We start from the raw sequence: 18,301 nt of genomic DNA, 5'->3' as shown, positions 1-18,301 counted from the left end.
ATTGATACTCTACATTTTGTCCTTTTCATTTCATTTCATTTGTTTTGTTTTTTTACTGTACTGCTTAAAAAATCTTTTTTTAATCATTTACTTTAAACATTATTATCTGTTGCAAAGATTATTAATGCATAATTATAAGTACTAGTATAGTCATTTATAAGATTTGAAATCTTGTTATACTAGATATGGAATTTAATAATAAACAACAACAACATTTCTTCTGATAGTGGAAGTGGATTACAGCTTGTTCCTTTCTGGCCGATGGACCTGTCTTAGCCTTGTTCAGAACCCGTTTGTGCAATCCGTTGTGGTGTTGGGATGTTTCCTTAGTGTCCGACATTGTTCAGTAGATGCATGTTTCATTTATTGCTACGAAACTAAACGATCCCACGGTGTCAGTACGAAATCATAGAGGTTTGTTACTTAATCTCCCGTGATGATCATATTCGAGCACCTATGAGCAGTTACTTTGAAATTCGCTAAACACATATGATCAAGTGGCGAGCCTAAGTACTTTTTGAACCATCCTCATGTCCTCAATTATTAACCAACCTTTGTCTAATTTGTAACAAGAAAATCATTTTCGGAGTTACTTTAAATAGCAAAACAATGACCTTATTAAACATAATTTTTTCATAAGGGTCATATTGAACTAGTTTTTATGCCGATCTTAATCAAGTTTGGCACAAAGTAATAGTTTTTGGTGTCCCTCATACCTGTAAAATATCATCCGGTTCTGGTTTTTCAGAAAATATGCCAGAGTGCACTAATTATTAACTAGCCTATTTCATATTCGTCACATAATAGTTCTTTATGATGTGTTAAATCAATTTAGCCCTATGTTTTTATATACATCCACATCACCCACATTTTCAAACGATCATCTTAAAAGTCGGTAGGAGAATAAATACTTCTTAGAAGTGTAACACTTAGAATGAACTGCCACTGAAATAAGACCTCCGGAAAATTATATAAACATAAACACTTTTCCGTGAAAACATTTATTTACTCATCTAATTCGTGTGATCGATTTTTAAAAATAATGATACTATATCTAATAATTTACAGCGAATTTGAAAAAAGCCTGCAAGGATGTGATACCGATGAGATTTCTGAGTAACTAAAATAAAATACATATTTCTTTTGGTTTCTAGTGGCTATGGTATATCTCATATGACAACATTTCTCCGGCTATTCTTAGCGTTTGTGCACTTTGCCACTTTTGACTGTGTGCAATACTGAATCTTCTTTATCTTTTGCTGCCTTTTTCTGACCCTTCTTTTTGCCTCGAGATTTTCCTAGAGCATCAAAGTCTACAACCTCTTCATCGTCCTCATTGCCATATTTGGCCATTAGTTTATCCATTAACGTATTGAAGCCATCTTCTCGAGACTGTTGACGTCGCATAATTGCTTGCTCTAAGCCACTACTTCCGGCAGCATCAGCTTTCTTCTTATTTTTCGCTTCTATTTTGGCCAATATTTCTTTAGCCTCCTTTGACTCGCGGGCGTATTTTTTATGACGCTTCTTTCGTTTCATCTCAGGCTCTTGTGTAAAAGCCTTATACTCTGGAACTTCTTCGTCTTCAATCATTTTAAGAACTATCTCCTGGATTCGTGGCTCATCTTCCACCTTCATAAATGGCACGGAATTCATCATGTAGTTAATACATCCCTTACCATTGAGATATGCTTTCTTAATGTCAGCTTTTTCCAAATCAGATCCCACATAGGATTTTTCATAGTTATTGATATCTTCTGTTGTTATGGGCTTGAACAATTTTCTCCACAATTCCAACCAATTATTCAATTTTCCTTCCAAATTATCATCATCGTCATCGATGATGCCTTGTTCATCGTACAGGGCTCGTTTGTCCTTGTCGGATAGGGTTTCATAAAGCTTCGATATTAACTTGAATTTTTCAGTAGCATCTGTTTTTTGTGCCTCCGGTACACGATCTGGATGAACCAACAGGGATAATTTGTAATATGCTTTCTTAAGTTCTTTCTCTGTGGCGGTCTTTTCTACCTTGAACAATTTGTAAACATCTTTTGTGGCGAAAAATTTTTCGCATAGCTCCAGAGTGGATGACATTTTCTTGACCGCTTGCTATTGTTCGAAAAATACTGAAATAAAGGAAGATGGAAAGGCTTTAACAACAACATATATTTAACTATATCATTTATTATAATCGAAGGGCTATCATTAATATGTGTATTGCTGTGAGTTAAATATTGGACATATGAAACTATTTATTGGTTATTTCTCAGGCATTATTTCCTGGTTTGTATAAAGTCTACGAATTTAAAGGGAACTTGTAGACATCTGAAAACTGCAATCCACAGGGATGCAATGGTTAATAAATTCGGAACTAAGTTCAGACTCTAAATTTTAACGCTAATATTTCTTTATATATAAGTGAAATATGTATGTATCACATGTTTTTCTAATTACCTCAAATGCAGTTATTTTTGGTGCTACGCAACTTTCACAAAATTTCTTACAATTTGATAACAAACAATTACATATGTAACGAAAAGATTTTTAATTACTTTGCGAAATTGCACATTCAATGCTAGATGTAAACAAAAAATGATGAAAGTTGGCAAAGAACGCGCCAAGAAGCTGAGTACCATATGATATGACATAGTTGTATTTGCATTGATGAGAGAGTTGCCATATTTCTATTGAACAGAACTAGAAAAAAAATAGAGGATAGTAATAATGGACCGTTTAGACAAACATATATTTTCGGAAAATTCAGACACTTTTCCGTGTGAAAAATCCTTTGTATTTAAACGCCAGTATTAAGTTATCGAGCTAAACAAGTCACGGTTACTTTCCTTTAATAATACATATTAAAGAAAATAAAGTTTTTCTAATTGTTGCTTTGGTTCATTTCTAATCAAGTTTTAATAAAATTTAACAAAAAATATATAATTTTATTTTTTTTACAGATTTATGTTTGATATTAGTAGCAAGAGGCCGGTATAATGTTAAAATTATTCAATAATACTCGTCGTCATTTATTAATGAAATTTTAATTTAGAGTTTTCTTCGAAATCGCGAACATAGTGCTCACTTTTGAATTTTCATAATATGTTCGGGTTCCTAGCAGAAAAGCAGGTTACTGATTTGATTCAATTAATTTTAAATATGGAACTATACACAATTTAACACTTTTCCATCCAATTTGGGGCAAGATTTAATCGCAGTCATATATTTTTTAATTTTATACAATTAATTGATTCAAAAAACGAACCATGAGAAAATGCTGCTTTTGGCTCGAAAATCGAACATAGCATCCATTTCTAAAATAGCTAAAAAATGTTTTTGTTAAATTTTGACAAAAGTGTAATGAGAAATATCGTACTTATCAATTGGTTAAAATTTAAATGCGTAAACCGAACATAGTATCGGCCTTTTTTGTGTTTTCTTTTCTGAAAAAAAGAGTTTTGCCTTCATTTTGTCTGTACAAAATGGGCATTTTAAAATGTTGCCAGCAAAATAAAAAATACTATCATTTCAGCGGGCAGAAATGAATTCATAGGCGCAATGGCAGCACTCTCGTTTGTCGGCAGTGATGAAAATGCCCGCAGTTTTCACAACAGAATTAGAAGCCTTTTCGCACTTTTGCCTGTTTTTTTTCTTTTTTTAGAAAAGAACTTAAAAAGTACACTTTCTGCAAAAATACTTTGGCCTCATTTTGTCTGTACCGAATGCGCATTTTTAAAATGTTGATACCTTAAAGAATGCAATTTTTTCAGCAGGCAGAAAATAATTCAAAGGAGTAAGCATGGTAATCACAGCACTCTCGTTTGTCGGCAGTGCCGAAAATGCCCGCAACTTGCCTCTATGCGTGGTACTATTTTCACAAAAGAATTCGAAGCCTTTTCGCAATTCTGCCTTTTTTTAGAAAAGAACCTAAAAATTTAATTTTGTGACCATTTTTTACATGAAAAGGAAACACTATTAGTTTCTTGGGGTACTGAGTTCGGGTTTCACACCGAAAACCAGATTGTTCTGGACGTTACTATTTTGAATCAATAAATTTAGAAAAATGGAATGTTAAGCAATTAATGATTCCATAAAAAAAAACAATCGTCGTCACAAATAGTTTTGTACAAATTCGTATTTTTAATTAAAGAACAATATAATGAAAGTACTTCGCTGTTTTTTCGTCTCAAGTCTTCTTCAAATATCAATTATCCTAGGCCAATTTTCATATTTAGTTTTTATTTCCATTTATTAGATTTCTTAAATACTTTTTATTAAGAAAATAACATATAGGTATCACGTTTTAACGTCATTAACGATCAAATGTAAAAGGACTTTTTGTTACTTCTATGCATGAGGGATGGATTTGCTACTATCCGACATTTTACAAAAAATATAATTTATGTATATAATAAAATGTATGTAGGTAAAAAATATCTAATATTTCTGTTTGGTTTCTTATTATCTTAGAAAGAGTGTCTCTACACTATAGGCTAAATAATCTACGATGGGACTCCGTTTCCAACCTTATCATGCTCGGTAAATGCACGTGATTCATTTACTTGCTCGTAGAAATGTGTAGTATGAGCTACAGCATCAGGAGGTACATTAAACAATGGATGGGTTGGTTGCAGCTCATTTATAGGATCGCCCAAGACAGCAGGCATTTCTGCAGATTCTGAATGTTGTGCAATTGCCATACCACTTAGAGTGTAACATGTGTGATAAAGATCTTGAGGTCTGTAAAAGAATATAAAATTAGTTGAAATCTATTGAATATATTTTATTTCAACGTACTTTCCCGGTTTGTCTATTAGACCCCCGTTTGATTTTTGACAACAAAGTAGTATATATTCCTGTAGAGCTCCGACATCGAAGAGGGCTTTCTTCAATGGCTTTCCATCATTGTTCATTATGGCTTGTGTAATTGGAATTGTTGCCCCAACCCAAAAAGAATAACATCCATCTACAAGTTTGTTTGTGCGCCCTTGAAAACCACCTTCATATGCCATTTGCCGTTGTAAAGTCCATTTCTGTGAATTATGTGTATAATATAATTTTTTTTAATATTAACCCCATGTAGACATCTTACCAGTAATTGTTCTTGGTCACATTTATGGCCTTCGTTAAGTAGAGCTAACGCTGCTATACCGCAAAATGTATATCCACCGTGGGCCTCCAGATCTGGCGCTCCACCAAAGCCGCCCTCATAGGTCTGACAACTGGCTATCCAATCACCAGTCTTGTCGAATAATCTACTCAATGTTGCTTCGGGCATATTAGTTAACTTTGCAACTGAAACGGCACAATAAGCACCTCTTACATCTGTTTCTCCATCAACATGTAATCGAAAAGATCCATCTGGCTCCCTAACAGCGAAGAGAAACTTCTCCAAAGAATCTCGATCGATAGCTCGAAATGCATTAAGGGATCCAATCATAGCTAAACTATTTACAGCTGCATAAGTAGGAGCTAAATGGGGATACTGGCCCGGGCCACCGGCAAAGCCTCCTTGGGGATGGCGACATCTGAAGAAAAATATATATCATTTCAATATTATATATATATTGACTAAAAGTCATTATATCTCACTTCTCTAGGAATGCTACCACTTGATCCAATGTCTCAGGAGAGAAAGTGAAATTCAACATTTGAGCTGCCTGTAGTATCCAATATATACACCATGGTCTGCTACTGTCTAAGCATTCATAATTAGGAGGCAGTCTTTGTAGCATACATTCCAGAAATCTTTGATGTTCCTCACGATAAATTTTCGAAACACGTCCTCCATCTAAATATCTCAGTTGAAGAAATCGATCAAAACATTTTCCAATTGAATTTTCCGTTTTTTGCTAAAAGTATAGGATTTATGATAGAATGTTAGATATCTATTGAGATAATAGAATTGACAAATTTTTAATAACACCTGTTCCCTCGATGTTACAGTTGAGACTTTTTCATCATTAAATTTGCTCATTTCCAGCAAGGAAAAATCACGAAAATCTAAAAGCAGTTGATCCATATTTTTAATCTTTGATCTATGCAATCGTTTAATATATTCCTTAAAAGAATTTTAATTTTTTATTAACAAATCCAATTCGCCACTACTTAAATAATTGACATTTTTTCATGTTGTTAAGGCGGCACCAGCTGTTCGCCAAAACGTTTAATAGGGAATGCAAATTAGGTATTTTATAGGGATGTCGCATTGAAATTATGGAAGTACCTAATTTTTATAGAACCAAGGGGCGGGCCCACGATGTGTATAACATTCGACATTAAAGGTGGGTACCAGAAAATGAAGCCGACCCATTTTTGTCGGCGGCGGCTTGACGGCTAAGCCGATATAAATTTGCCTATTCGGCGGCGGTCAATTATGCATTATATAATCAATTTGAAGCTATGCTCCGTCCAGACTATAAGTTTATCCGGACGACAGTGTTCGTGTCGCACATATCCCAAATGTTGGCTACACTATAAGTTATGCTCGAAGACAATCGATATTGCTGCTTGTTTATGGGATCAATAACACATTTGTCGATTATTTAGTCATCGTCGAGAATTCGTATCGATTGACCACACAGTAAGATTCATTTCAAACACAGATATTCGGTCCGGAATAACATATAATCTATACTGAGCATTATCCGAATGATAATGAGATTAGTTGTACAACCAATGTTACAATCACATTTACAATTCACTCAAATTTTCTGAGCTAAATTTTTGCCAAATTATTATAGTTAAACATTTTGACACAAAATAAAACAATTGTTATCAATTTTTTCAGATTTAAATCAATATTTTTGATTACTTGCCGGCTAATAATATTCAATGTAAAGTAAAAAGAAATGTCTATTTTTTCTATTTGTACACAAAAAAATATCACAGAGAATGAAGCTGCCGAGTCACGCCGCCAATTTTAACCGCCGCCGGCCAGTTTTTGCCAGTCGAAGCATTCGCCGAATATATCGACTCATCTCGACTCAAAATTAGCCCCCAATTAATCAAAAATATGGCTTAAATCAGATAAATGTATTAATAATTGTTGTATTTTTTGTTAAAATGTTTAACTTTCCACCCAAAATCCGTCAGTATCAAGTTGATATAATAATTTTGCAAACATTTAGATCAGAAAAGTTGTAAATGTGATTGTAAGATTGGTTGTACTACTAATATCATTACCATTCGGATAACATCAAATTGATTTTATAGTGGATAATTGTCCGCCGCCGAATAGACAAATGTATATCGGCTTAGCCGTCAAGCCGACACCGACAAAAATGGGTCGGCTTCATTCTCTGATTATAACAGTAGAGATTTGTAATATGATTTCATGCCGAATATTCACAGTACATTTTAAAAGATAATTTATACAGTACTTTAATTTCCCCATTGACTTTATGGAATTTGCCACTTATTGAGGGGTGAAAACTCAAAAATACAACTCTGTTCATTATAAGTATACGAATAGAAAATCAAATGTGATTTTGTGTGTTTGTCCAACATTCTAGATGAATTATAGACACGTAAGTAGCAACTTGGCGCCGTGGCTTAGTTGGTTAAAGCGCCTGTCTAGTAAACAGGAGATCGTGAGTTCGAATCTCGCCGGGGCCTACATGTGTCAGTCGGGTTGACTGATATTTTCGTTTTTATCTCATTCATATCTTATTTTTGTTGGTACGTCCAATCATATTTTTGTTGGTATGCCCAATGAAATGAAAAACGAAAACATAATGCTTTGTTGATATATTATCTTTCCCTTCAGCATTACCAGTGGACTGGTTAAGTTTTTAAATTTAGTATTTAGATGACCCATCTATTGATTCATCTATTAGTTCCATGGATTGCTTTTTGGCATTTCCTCTGGACAAGATTTGACAAAAAGAAGTATGTATCATATTTTTAAATATTCGACTTTTACTGTGAAACATGCAAACAAATGCATTGTTATATTTGGTAGCGAAATTTCCTGAAGCGTTATTATCGATTGTTTACATATTGCTTTCATAAGAAATACTAAGCAAAACTGTGTTATTGGCACCCAAAGGAAATTTCTATGCTACTCCAGCGATGGAAAATGCAGTCCTATATTCCTTTTTTAATACTTTTTCATCCAGTCAGTACCGTAGTATCCCCGAGAATGATTTAGTACGTTTTGCGTAGACATTTTTGAAAAATGTTTTTCGTTTGTTTTGGGTCTTTATCCTGTTGAAACATCCAACTCGACGACATTTCCCATTCGGTACATGGCTACATAATATCTTCGATAAAGTTTTTGTACACACAACTATCCATTATACTATTAATTTGATTTACTGGACCTAGACCATTAGCCAAAACTCATCATTTTATTTCTAACGTATAGAAAATTTTGTTAAAAATTTATTTCTATAGATAACTTTGTCAAAATTTTATTCCTATAGAAAATTTTGTCAAAATTTTATTTTTATAGAAATTTTTGTCAAAATTTTATTTTTATAGTCAATTTTGTTAAAATTTTATTTCTATAGAAAATTTTGTCAAAATTTTTTTTCTATAGAAAATTTTGTCAAAATTTTATTTCTATAGAAAATTTTGTCAAAATTTTATTTCTATAGAAAATTTTGTCAAAATTTTATTTCTATAGAAAATTTTGTCAAAATTTTATTTCAATAGAAAATTTTGTCAAAATTTTATTTCTATAGAAAATTTTGTCAAAAGTTTATTGCTATAGAAAATTTTGTCAAAATTTTATTTCTATAGACAATTTTGTTAAAATTTTATTTCTATAGAAAATTTTGTCAAAATTTTATTTTTATAGACAATTTTGTTAAAATTTTATTTCTATAGAAAATTTTGTCAAAATTTTATTTCTATAGACAATTTTGTTAAAATTTTATTTCTATAGAAAATTTTGTCAAAATTTTATTTTTATAGACAATTTTGTTAAAATTTTATTTCTATAGAAAATTTTGTCAAAATTTTATTTCTATGGATAACTTTGTCAAAATGTTATTTCTATACACAATTTTGTCAAAATTTTATTTCTATAGATAATTTTGTGAAAATTTTATTTTTATAGAAAATTTTGTCAAAATTTTATTTCTATAGACAATTTTGTTAAAATTTTATTTCTATAGAAAATTTTGTCAAAAGTTTATTTTATTTTTATAGACAATTTTGTTACAATTTTATTTCTATAGAAAATTTTGTCAAAATTTTATTTCTATAGAAAATTTTGTCAAAATTTTATTTCTATAGAAAATTTTGTCAAAATTTTATTTCTATAGAAAATTTTGTCAAAATTTTATTTCTATAAAAAATTTTGTCAAAATTTTATATCTATAGAAAATTTTGTCAAAATTTTATTTCTATAGAAAATTTTGTGAAAGTTTTATTAATATAGACAATTTTGTAATTTTTTCCTATGGAAAATTTGGGCAAAATTTTATTTTTATAGACAATTTTGTCAAAATTTTATTTCTATAGAAAATTTTGTAAAAATTTTATTTCTATAGAAAATTTTGTGAATATGTTATTTTTATAGACAATTTTGTAAAGAATTTTGTCAAATTTTATTTCTATCGGAAATTTTGTTAAAATTTTATTTCTATAGAAAAGCTTTCTCAAAATTTTATTTCTATAGAAAATTTTGTCAAAATTTTATTTTGACCAAATTTTGTCAAAATTTTATTTTGACCAAATTTTGTCAAATTTTTTTCTATAGAAAATTTTGTCATAACTTTATTTCTACTGACAAATTTGTCAAAATTTTATTTATATAGAAAAGCTTTCTTAAGATTTTATTTCCATAGAAAATTTTGTCTAAAATTTATTTGTATAGACAATTTTATCAAAATTTTATATCTATCGGAAATTTTGTTAAAATTATATTTCTGTATACAATTTTGTCCAACTTTTTTCTGTAGAAAATTTTGTCGAAATTTTATTTCTCACAATTTTATTTCTATAGAATATTTCGTCAAAAATCAATTTATATAGAAAATTTAAGTACCTCTTACCCCCATTTTCATGAAGCTCCGTTAGTGCTACGTTAGCTAAAGAACTTTTAAACCGTGATATCTACATATCTGTCATCTTGCGTATATATTCCATATGCCAGTTAGAAATTTAACTGCTGAAAAATTTTCAGTTAAAGTTAACCGGAGAAAAGATATTTCCATTTTTCTTTCTGTTAACTGGCAGTTAAAGCCTAACTGAGCTACATGAAAATGGCCGTTAGTTGGAGAGAAATGAAAAATCTACCAAAACATCAAGAATTCTACCAATCTACCAAACAGTAAAAAATCTACCCTTTTTGGTAGAATTCTACCAACTTGTCGCGGTACTTATTTGAGTCAATTAGTACCAAGAAAAGTACAAAATTGTTGACTTATCAACCCTGTATTAATATCTTTCGAATACCCGAAATTTCATTTTAATGTAATGGTTTTTTTTTTCGATAGTCGATAATAACTATAGGATACCCAAGAGTATGATGATATACAAAACTTTTGTATAAAACCTCGTAAACAAGTGTTCACACTAGGATCGGTGTTAACCCTTCTGTGCGTGATGAGGTCCCGCTGGACCTTTTTGATTTTTATTCATACATAACTTTATCTTTTATATGAATTTCAGCTTGATGGTTTATGACTTCTTGTACTGAAGTGTTTTAAGTTGAAAACTTTAAATTTTTATGTGATTGAATCATTAAATCGGTTTTTATAGGTATTTGAAAAAGTTTAGTGCGATTCTGCGTGATGAGGTCCAATGGGACCTATTACTAATTACATTAGTGATTTTAGCACAGTTTAAAAAGCAGTGTAAAGATATTGCGATTTTCGTATTTGGAACAATTAATAACACTAACATCCTTTCAGAAAATACCGTTATTTGGAAGAATTTGTCATTTTTGAAGTTTCCATTGGTTTCGTTGCTTGGTAGTACATAATTTTATGTCTTCCGTTGATATATCCAATATAGTGAGAGTAAAAGTGCAAAAAAAGTTATTTGAACTTCATAGAAATCGTGGTCGAAATAAGTTTTTATATTTCTATACATTTTCCAAACCTATCGGCTCCTCGAATTTGGCAAGATGTGCCTCAATTTGGACCAAGTTTGAAACAACCACTGTGCACATAATACTGCACCCTCACAAAAAATCGCTTCTGTAACATATGCTCCCAAACATATTTTGCTTCAAGCATATACATTTTTGGGTATTGCCCAAACATTTATATGTTTGATCTCTTCCAATATATAATATGTTTGAAAGCATATTGGTCTAAACAATATATGTTTGGGTAGTCTAAGTTCCAAACATTTTGTATTTTTGCATCCAAATTCAATAATGTTGTCTTCCAAAAAACAATATGTTATTATGTGACCATATAATATGTTTGGAAGCATTTTGCACCCAAAAATATTATATGCTTAAAAAAAATTCTCCCAAACAATATTGTGCTCAAAATTTTATTTATTTATTTATATATTTACAATCATAATGAATTATGAAAATAAACAGGTAATATAGGTGCTAACAACATAGGTTTTCGACCTGAATGCTCAAAATTTTGTTTCTGCCCAATTGTATATTCCCCGACATCTTTCTCACTTCCACGAGATTTTTTAGTCCTTAGCACCTTTTTCTGTAATACAAACATTGTAGAAGAAATTATTCAATTTTATGATTTTTTTTTATTTTAATTTTACCTTTTGCCGGACGGGGATTCGAACAGCGGACCACACAGTTTGTAAGGATCAAAGAAGTAGCTGATCAATTGCCCAAGGAAAAATAAAATGTTAATTTTGTAATAACAAGCAACAACCACCAACTTAAATCAATATCGCTCCCTGTTAAATAGCGCTCCAAGCTACTAAACACATATATGTTTATAGGCTATTTCTAAATTAATATATGTTTGCATCCAAGCATATTATATTTACAAACATTTTATGTTCTAAACATAATATGTTCTAACATATTAACATATATGTCCCAAACATGTTATGTTAGTTTATGGACATTATATGCTTGCACTTGTGGTGGTTGTAGGAGCAACCCCACTCTAACATTTTCACTTCGATTAAAATTAACTTTGTTTGCTAAAAAAAAATTAAATTTTAAAATCAAGTTACCTCAGATTTTTTTTCACTTTGCTTAAAAATAATTTTACTTGTTAAAAAATAATTTTTTCAAATTGAGTTACCATTGACTTTTTATTCTGAGATATAGAAAAAAAATGTTAATGAACATTCGAAAAATTTTATTTGAAGAAACGGTTGTGAAATAAAATATTAAATAATTTCCTTTTTTTATTCCTGTGTTTTATTTCTCTCACAACAAAACATACTTCAATTGAGTCTAATTTATCTCAAGATCCGGTGGACAATTCACAGAGTCAAGATGAAAACACACAACCATTGACGTTAGGATCGGGTAAAAGAGTTACCTTTGCCCCAGGAGTGTAAATTTCGTTAACACTAGGGGGAGGGTACTGTGGTGGTTGTAGGAGCAACCCCACTCTAACATTTTCACTTCGATTAAAATTAACTTTGTTTGCTAAAAAAAATTAAATTTTAAAATCAAGTTACCTCAGATTTTTTTTCACTTTGCTTAAAAATAATTTTACTTGTTAAAAAATAATTTTTTCAAATTGAGTTACCATTGACTTTTTATTCTGAGATATAGAAAAAAAATGTTAATGAGCATTCGAAAAATTTTATTTGAAGAAACGGTTGTGAAATAAAATATTAAATAATTTCCTTTTTTTTTATTCCTGTGTTTTATTTCTCTCACAACAAAACATACTTCACACTCAAAAATATTGTGTTTAAAAATTTGTGTTCCAAACATATAATGTTTATAGCCAAACATATGAAAAACAGTCTTTTTCATCCGTGTGCGAGCAAAACGAACGCCACTAAAAAAAATCGTATTGTTTTTCCTTCAAAAATCCAGTTTGTTAAGAACATTCAACTACAAAAACAATATATTGTTGCTTGGTACGTATAGGGATACTTATAGGTACCACGCCTGCGCCACTAGTATACTAATCAAAAATTTTAACATTATCTGTATCCTATTAAAAATTAAATAAAACTCTATATTTACAACCAAATGTTTATATATGCAATTTGTGCATTATTGAAGAGTCCACCTACAGTAAATAATCGAAAAATATCGTAGGGATAACCTCTCCACCATCCTTTTTTTATTGTAGGTCCCACGGGACCTCATCACGCTGGTATCGCTTCCAGTGTTATCACATACACAAGGGTTAATAAAGGGTGATAAATAGCATTCTTGAAATTTTACTGAATCAGCTTTGAAAATGACCTTTTTTTTAAGTCGAAAGGGAATTTTCTCATTGAAAATGTACCTAATGTGTTGCGAATTGTACCATGGTACTTATTTGACTATAGTAGTATCAAATTTTTTACTTTATCAACCCTTTTTTAAAATCTCTCAAATGTCCTAAATTTCATTTTAATTTAACGGCTTTTCTCGACGTCGATAATTACTATCGAATACCCTACACCCAGACAAGGAATATGATCACCTCAAACATGTTTTAAGAGCAAAATGTTATTTTTGGGTGGTGATCATGTAACATGGTTTTCGCAACCATGTTATTTCCTCGGAAATCATGTATCTGATTTCGGCAAGCAGGTTATATTTGACGAGAAAATAACATTTTAGTGACAAACATGTTACATGGTCACCATACAAAAATAACATTTTGCTCTTGAAACATGTTTGAGGTGATCATATTCCTTCTCTGCGTGTAGAGTATGATGATATACAAAACAATTGCTTGTAGCAATTTCCTATGCAAAATATATTTCTAGTAATAACCTAAAATTTATGACATTGTTGGCAAAGAACAACCAGTTTTCCTTCCACTTTTCCGCCTAATCTTAATGAAACCATGATGTGTGCTCGAATATTGCATGTTATAAATTTGCATCCTTTGGCATAGAAAAACTACCATCAGTAGCAAGTGCATGCAGTCAAAACGTGTATTTATGAAACATACTTTTTAAAATTTGCACCTTGTGAAGTTGCCGGGCACGAGTAGGTACAAGTAAATGTACCTACAGTACAAGTACTGCAATATATGTCCTTGCTACCAGTGACAGGACCAAAAAAACAAAATACCAATTTTATGAGTTTTCTATTCAAATTGACATTTACTAATGGTCGTGAATGCAAACTAAAAAAACGACAACAGTAACAAATAGCATTAACATATTTAATTAACGAAAAAATAACGACATGAACAATTTCTTCTAGGGGTATTTTGGGTCAATGCGCGTGGCCAGCGAATAATTTTCGGTGTAAATATCCCATTTCTTTTACATGGGCAATATTCTAGGACAGTGCTCACTTCTTTCAAAATTCCCAATGACGGCGAAGATGATGAGTTATAAACAATGACCAACAATTAGCATAATCGTTGTTCCTACATTCCCCTAAAACGCGAAAAATGCTCACCCTAATACTGCTGCTGCAGCTAAACTACTTCAAAGAAGAAGAGTTAACATATCTTGTATGTTATTAAAGGTAACTTCTACTTATATTTTACATGCGGATGGTAGGTTTCACCACCATCACCTAGATTGTTGTCTTAAAGAAGAGTGTCTGTCTGTCTGTCTGTCTTCTTTTGTATGACCCTTCATCTTTTGCTGCAGTTGTATGCCACACGTTCGAAAAGAGTTCAACGTGAAATAACCCCTTGTGCCAAATTTAATTATTATGCATATAACATGATTGATAAATATCTTTGCTTAAGCTTTTGTCCATATCATGGTTATTTTGTATAATTTCTGTCGTTTTTGGTATCGCCTAAATTATATGATACTTATAAATTATCAAGGCCAATATATAAGTTTCATAATTTTCCGCTTATAATATTCTAAATGCTAAAATTATTTAAATAAACTTTTCTCAGTTTATGCCGAGATGTAATAATAAAATGCTGGCACCAATTATTTGGGGAAATTTTTCCCCAAGCGTCGTGTAGACCTTGGTAAAAATACGATAAATTAGACAATGAATAATGACAAATTATACAGATTTTCTAATAAAATTCAACATATATAAAAAATTACGGCAACTTCCGGTTACACCGGAAGTTATAAGTATTTCCGGACGGAATGTCTGTGTTTGTAAAGAATCTTACAGTGTGGCCGAACGCTAAGAATTGTAGGTATTATTTCAATAGAAAATTTTGTCGAAATTTAATTTCTAAAGATTTTTTTTTAATTTTATTTCTATAGAAAATTTTGTCAAATTTTTATTTTTATAGAAAATTTTGTCCGAAGTTCATTTCTATAGAAATTTTTGTCAAAATTTTATTTCTATAGAAATTTTTGTCCAAATTTTATTTCTATAGAATTTTTTGTCCAAATTTTATTTCTATAGAAAATTTTGTCAAAATTTTATTTCTATAGAAAATTTTGTTAAAATTTTATTTCTATAGAAAATTTTGTCAAATTTTTATTTCTTTAAAAAATTTTGTCAAAATTTTATTTCTATAGAAAATTTTGTCAAATTTTTATTTCTTTAAAAAATTTTGTCAAAATTTTATTTCTATAGAAAATTTTGTCAAAATTTTATTTGTGTAGAAATTTTATTAACATTGTTCTTAAAATTTTATTTATATAGAAAATGTTTTAAAAATTGTATCTCTAGAGAAAATTTTGTCAAAATCCTATTTCTTTAGAAAATGTTGTCAAAATTTTATTTCTATAGAAAATTTTGTCAAAATTTTATTTTTATAGAAAATTTTGTCAAAATTTTATTTCTATAGAAAATTTTGTCAACATTTTATTTCTATAGAAAATTTTGTCAACATTTTATTTCTATAGAAATTTTTGTCAAAATTTTATTTCTATAGAAAATGTTGTCCAAATTTTATTTCAATAACAAATTGTGTCCAAATTTTATTTTAATAGAAAATTGTGTACAAGTTTTATTTTAATAGAAAATTTTGTCAAAATTTTATTTCTATAGAAAATTTTGTCAAAATTTTATTTCTATAGAAAATTTTGTCAAAATTTTATTTCTATAGAAAATTTTTTCAAAATTTTATTTCTATAGAAAATTTTGTCAACATTTTATTTCTATAGAAAATGTTGTCAACATTTTAATTTTATAGAAAAATTTTCAAAATTTTATTTCTATAGAAAATTTTTCAAAATTTTATTTCTATAGAAAATTTTTCAAAATTTTATTTCTATATAAATGTTTGTCAAAATTTTAATTCTATAGAAAATTTTTCAAAATTTTATTTCTATAGAAAATTTTGTCAAAATTTTGTTTCTATAGAAAATTTTGTAAAAATTTAATTTCTATAGAAAAATTTGCCAAATTTTATTTCAATAGAAAATTGTGTCCAAATTTTATTCCTATAGAAAAATTTTTCGGAAGTTTATTTCTATAGAAAATATTGTCAAAATGTTATTTCTATAGAAAAATTTGTCAAAATGTTATTTCTATAGAAAATTTTTCAAAATTTTATTTCTATAGAAAATGATGTCAACATTTTAATTTTATAGAAAATTTTTCAAAATTTTATTTCTATAGAAAATTTTTCAAAATTTTATTTCTATAGAAAATTTTTTAAAATTTTATTTCTATAGAAAATTTTTCAAAATTTTATTTCTATAGAAAATTTTTCAAAATTTTATTTCTATAGAAAATTTTTCAAAATTTTATTTCTATAGAAAATTTTTCAAAATTTTATTTCTATAGAAAATTTTTCAAAATTTTATTTCTATAGAAAAATTTGTCAAAATTTTATTTCTATAGAAAAATTTGTCCAAAGTTTATTTCTATAGAAATTTTTGTTCAAATTTTATTTCTATGGAAAATTTTTTTCAAAATGTTATTTCTATAGAAAAAGTTTTAAAAATGTTATTTCTGTAGAAAATGTTGTCAAAATTTTTTTCTATAGAAAATTTTATCAAAATTTTATTTCTATAGAAATTTTTATCAAAATTTTATTTCTATAGCGAATTTTGTCAAAAATTTTATTTCTATAGAAAATTTTATCAAAATTTTTTTCCATAGAAAATTTTGCCAAATTTTATTTCAATAGAATCTTGTGTCCAAATTTTATTTCTATAGAAAATTTGTCCGAAGTTTATTTCTATAGAAAATTTTGTCCAAATTTAAAATATTGTCTAAATGTTATTTCTATAGAAAATTTTGTCCAAATTTAAAATATTGTCAAAATGTTATTTCTATAGAAAATTTTGTCAAAATTTTATTTCTATAGAAAATTTTGTCAAAATTTTATTTCTATAGAAAATTCTGTCAAAATTTTATTTCTATAGAAAATTTTGTCAACATATTATTTCTATAGAAAATTTTTTCAAAATTTTAATTCTATAGAAAGTTTTTCAAAATTTTATTTCTATAGAAATTTTTTCAAAATTTTATATTATGGAAAAGTTTGGCAAAATGTTATTTCTATAGAAATGTTTGTCAAAATGTTATTTCTACGAAAAATTTGTCAAAATTTTATTTCTATAGAATTTTTATTTCAAAATTTTATTTCTATAGAAAGTTTTGTCAAAATTTTATTTCTATAGAAAATTTTGTCCAAATTTTATGTCAATAGAAAATTGTGTCAAAATGTTATTTCTATAGAAAAAGTTTTAAAAATTTTATTTCCACAGAAAATTTTGTCAAAATTTTATTTCTATAAAATTTTATTCTAATAGAAAATTTTGTCAAAATTTTATTTCTATACCGAATTTTGTCAAAATTTTATTTCTATAGAAAAAATTGTCAAATTTTTATTTCTACAGAAAATTTTGTCGAAATTTTATTTCTTGAGAAAATTTTATTTCTAAAGAAAATTTTGTCAAAATTTCATTTTGAAGTACCCTTAATTGCCAAGATCTACCAAAACATCAAGAATTCTACCAATCTAACAAACAGTAATAAATCTACCTTTGTAGGTAGAATTCTACTAGCTTTGGCATCCGTGATGTGAATACGGAGTAGACAGAGCTATGCATGATATAACCGGGGCCATGAAGACCACATCAGCTAGATCTTTGGAAAGAATATTGGACATTCCACCTATAGAACAAAAGCGAAGACGTTATGGTTAGCTTATGTTAGGTACAGTGGCAGCCCCATGTTTTAGGCTTACTTAGACAATTCAGTCCAGTGTGATACCACAGTGGTAAACTTCTCTCTTATCACTGAGTGCTGTCCGATTCTATGTTGAGCTCAATGACAAAGGACCTCCCTTTTTATAGGCTAGATGAACTTATAACCGCGGACTGGTCCCCCTATGCA

The 18,301-nt window shown here is 29.0% G+C and overlaps 2 protein-coding genes and 1 non-coding gene across 3 annotated transcripts; 1 reads left to right on the top strand and 2 right to left on the bottom strand.

Annotated features, from left to right (window-relative positions):
* Positions 1-967: 967 nt before the first annotated feature.
* LOC142220692 (J domain-containing protein CG6693) lies at positions 968-2,615 on the bottom strand. The gene is made up of 2 exons (XM_075289961.1): positions 2,455-2,615; positions 968-2,126 (listed from the first exon to the last, which is right to left on the bottom strand). The coding sequence occupies exon 2, from the start codon at positions 2,092-2,094 to the stop codon at positions 1,198-1,200; it is 897 nt and encodes a 298-aa protein (XP_075146076.1). The 5' UTR covers positions 2,095-2,126; positions 2,455-2,615; the 3' UTR covers positions 968-1,197.
* A 1,604-nt stretch (positions 2,616-4,219) lies between these two features.
* Fntb (Farnesyl transferase beta subunit) lies at positions 4,220-6,155 on the bottom strand. Its single transcript, XM_075289960.1, has 5 exons — positions 5,924-6,155; positions 5,590-5,849; positions 5,090-5,525; positions 4,795-5,030; positions 4,220-4,737 (listed from the first exon to the last, which is right to left on the bottom strand). The coding sequence occupies exons 1-5, from the start codon at positions 6,017-6,019 to the stop codon at positions 4,500-4,502; spliced, it is 1,266 nt and encodes a 421-aa protein (XP_075146075.1). The 5' UTR covers positions 6,020-6,155; the 3' UTR covers positions 4,220-4,499.
* A 1,385-nt stretch (positions 6,156-7,540) lies between these two features.
* Positions 7,541-7,614, top strand: TRNAT-AGU (transfer RNA threonine (anticodon AGU)). Its single transcript has one exon. It is a non-coding gene; the product is annotated as a tRNA-Thr (tRNA).
* Positions 7,615-18,301: the final 10,687 nt, after the last annotated feature.

Source organism: Haematobia irritans, chromosome 1 (assembly GCF_050003625.1).
Source record: "Haematobia irritans isolate KBUSLIRL chromosome 1, ASM5000362v1, whole genome shotgun sequence".
Taxonomy (NCBI): domain Eukaryota; kingdom Metazoa; phylum Arthropoda; class Insecta; order Diptera; family Muscidae; genus Haematobia; species Haematobia irritans.
The sequence above is the reverse complement of the archived record's forward strand: the minus strand, read 5'-3'. Positions and strand labels throughout refer to the sequence as shown.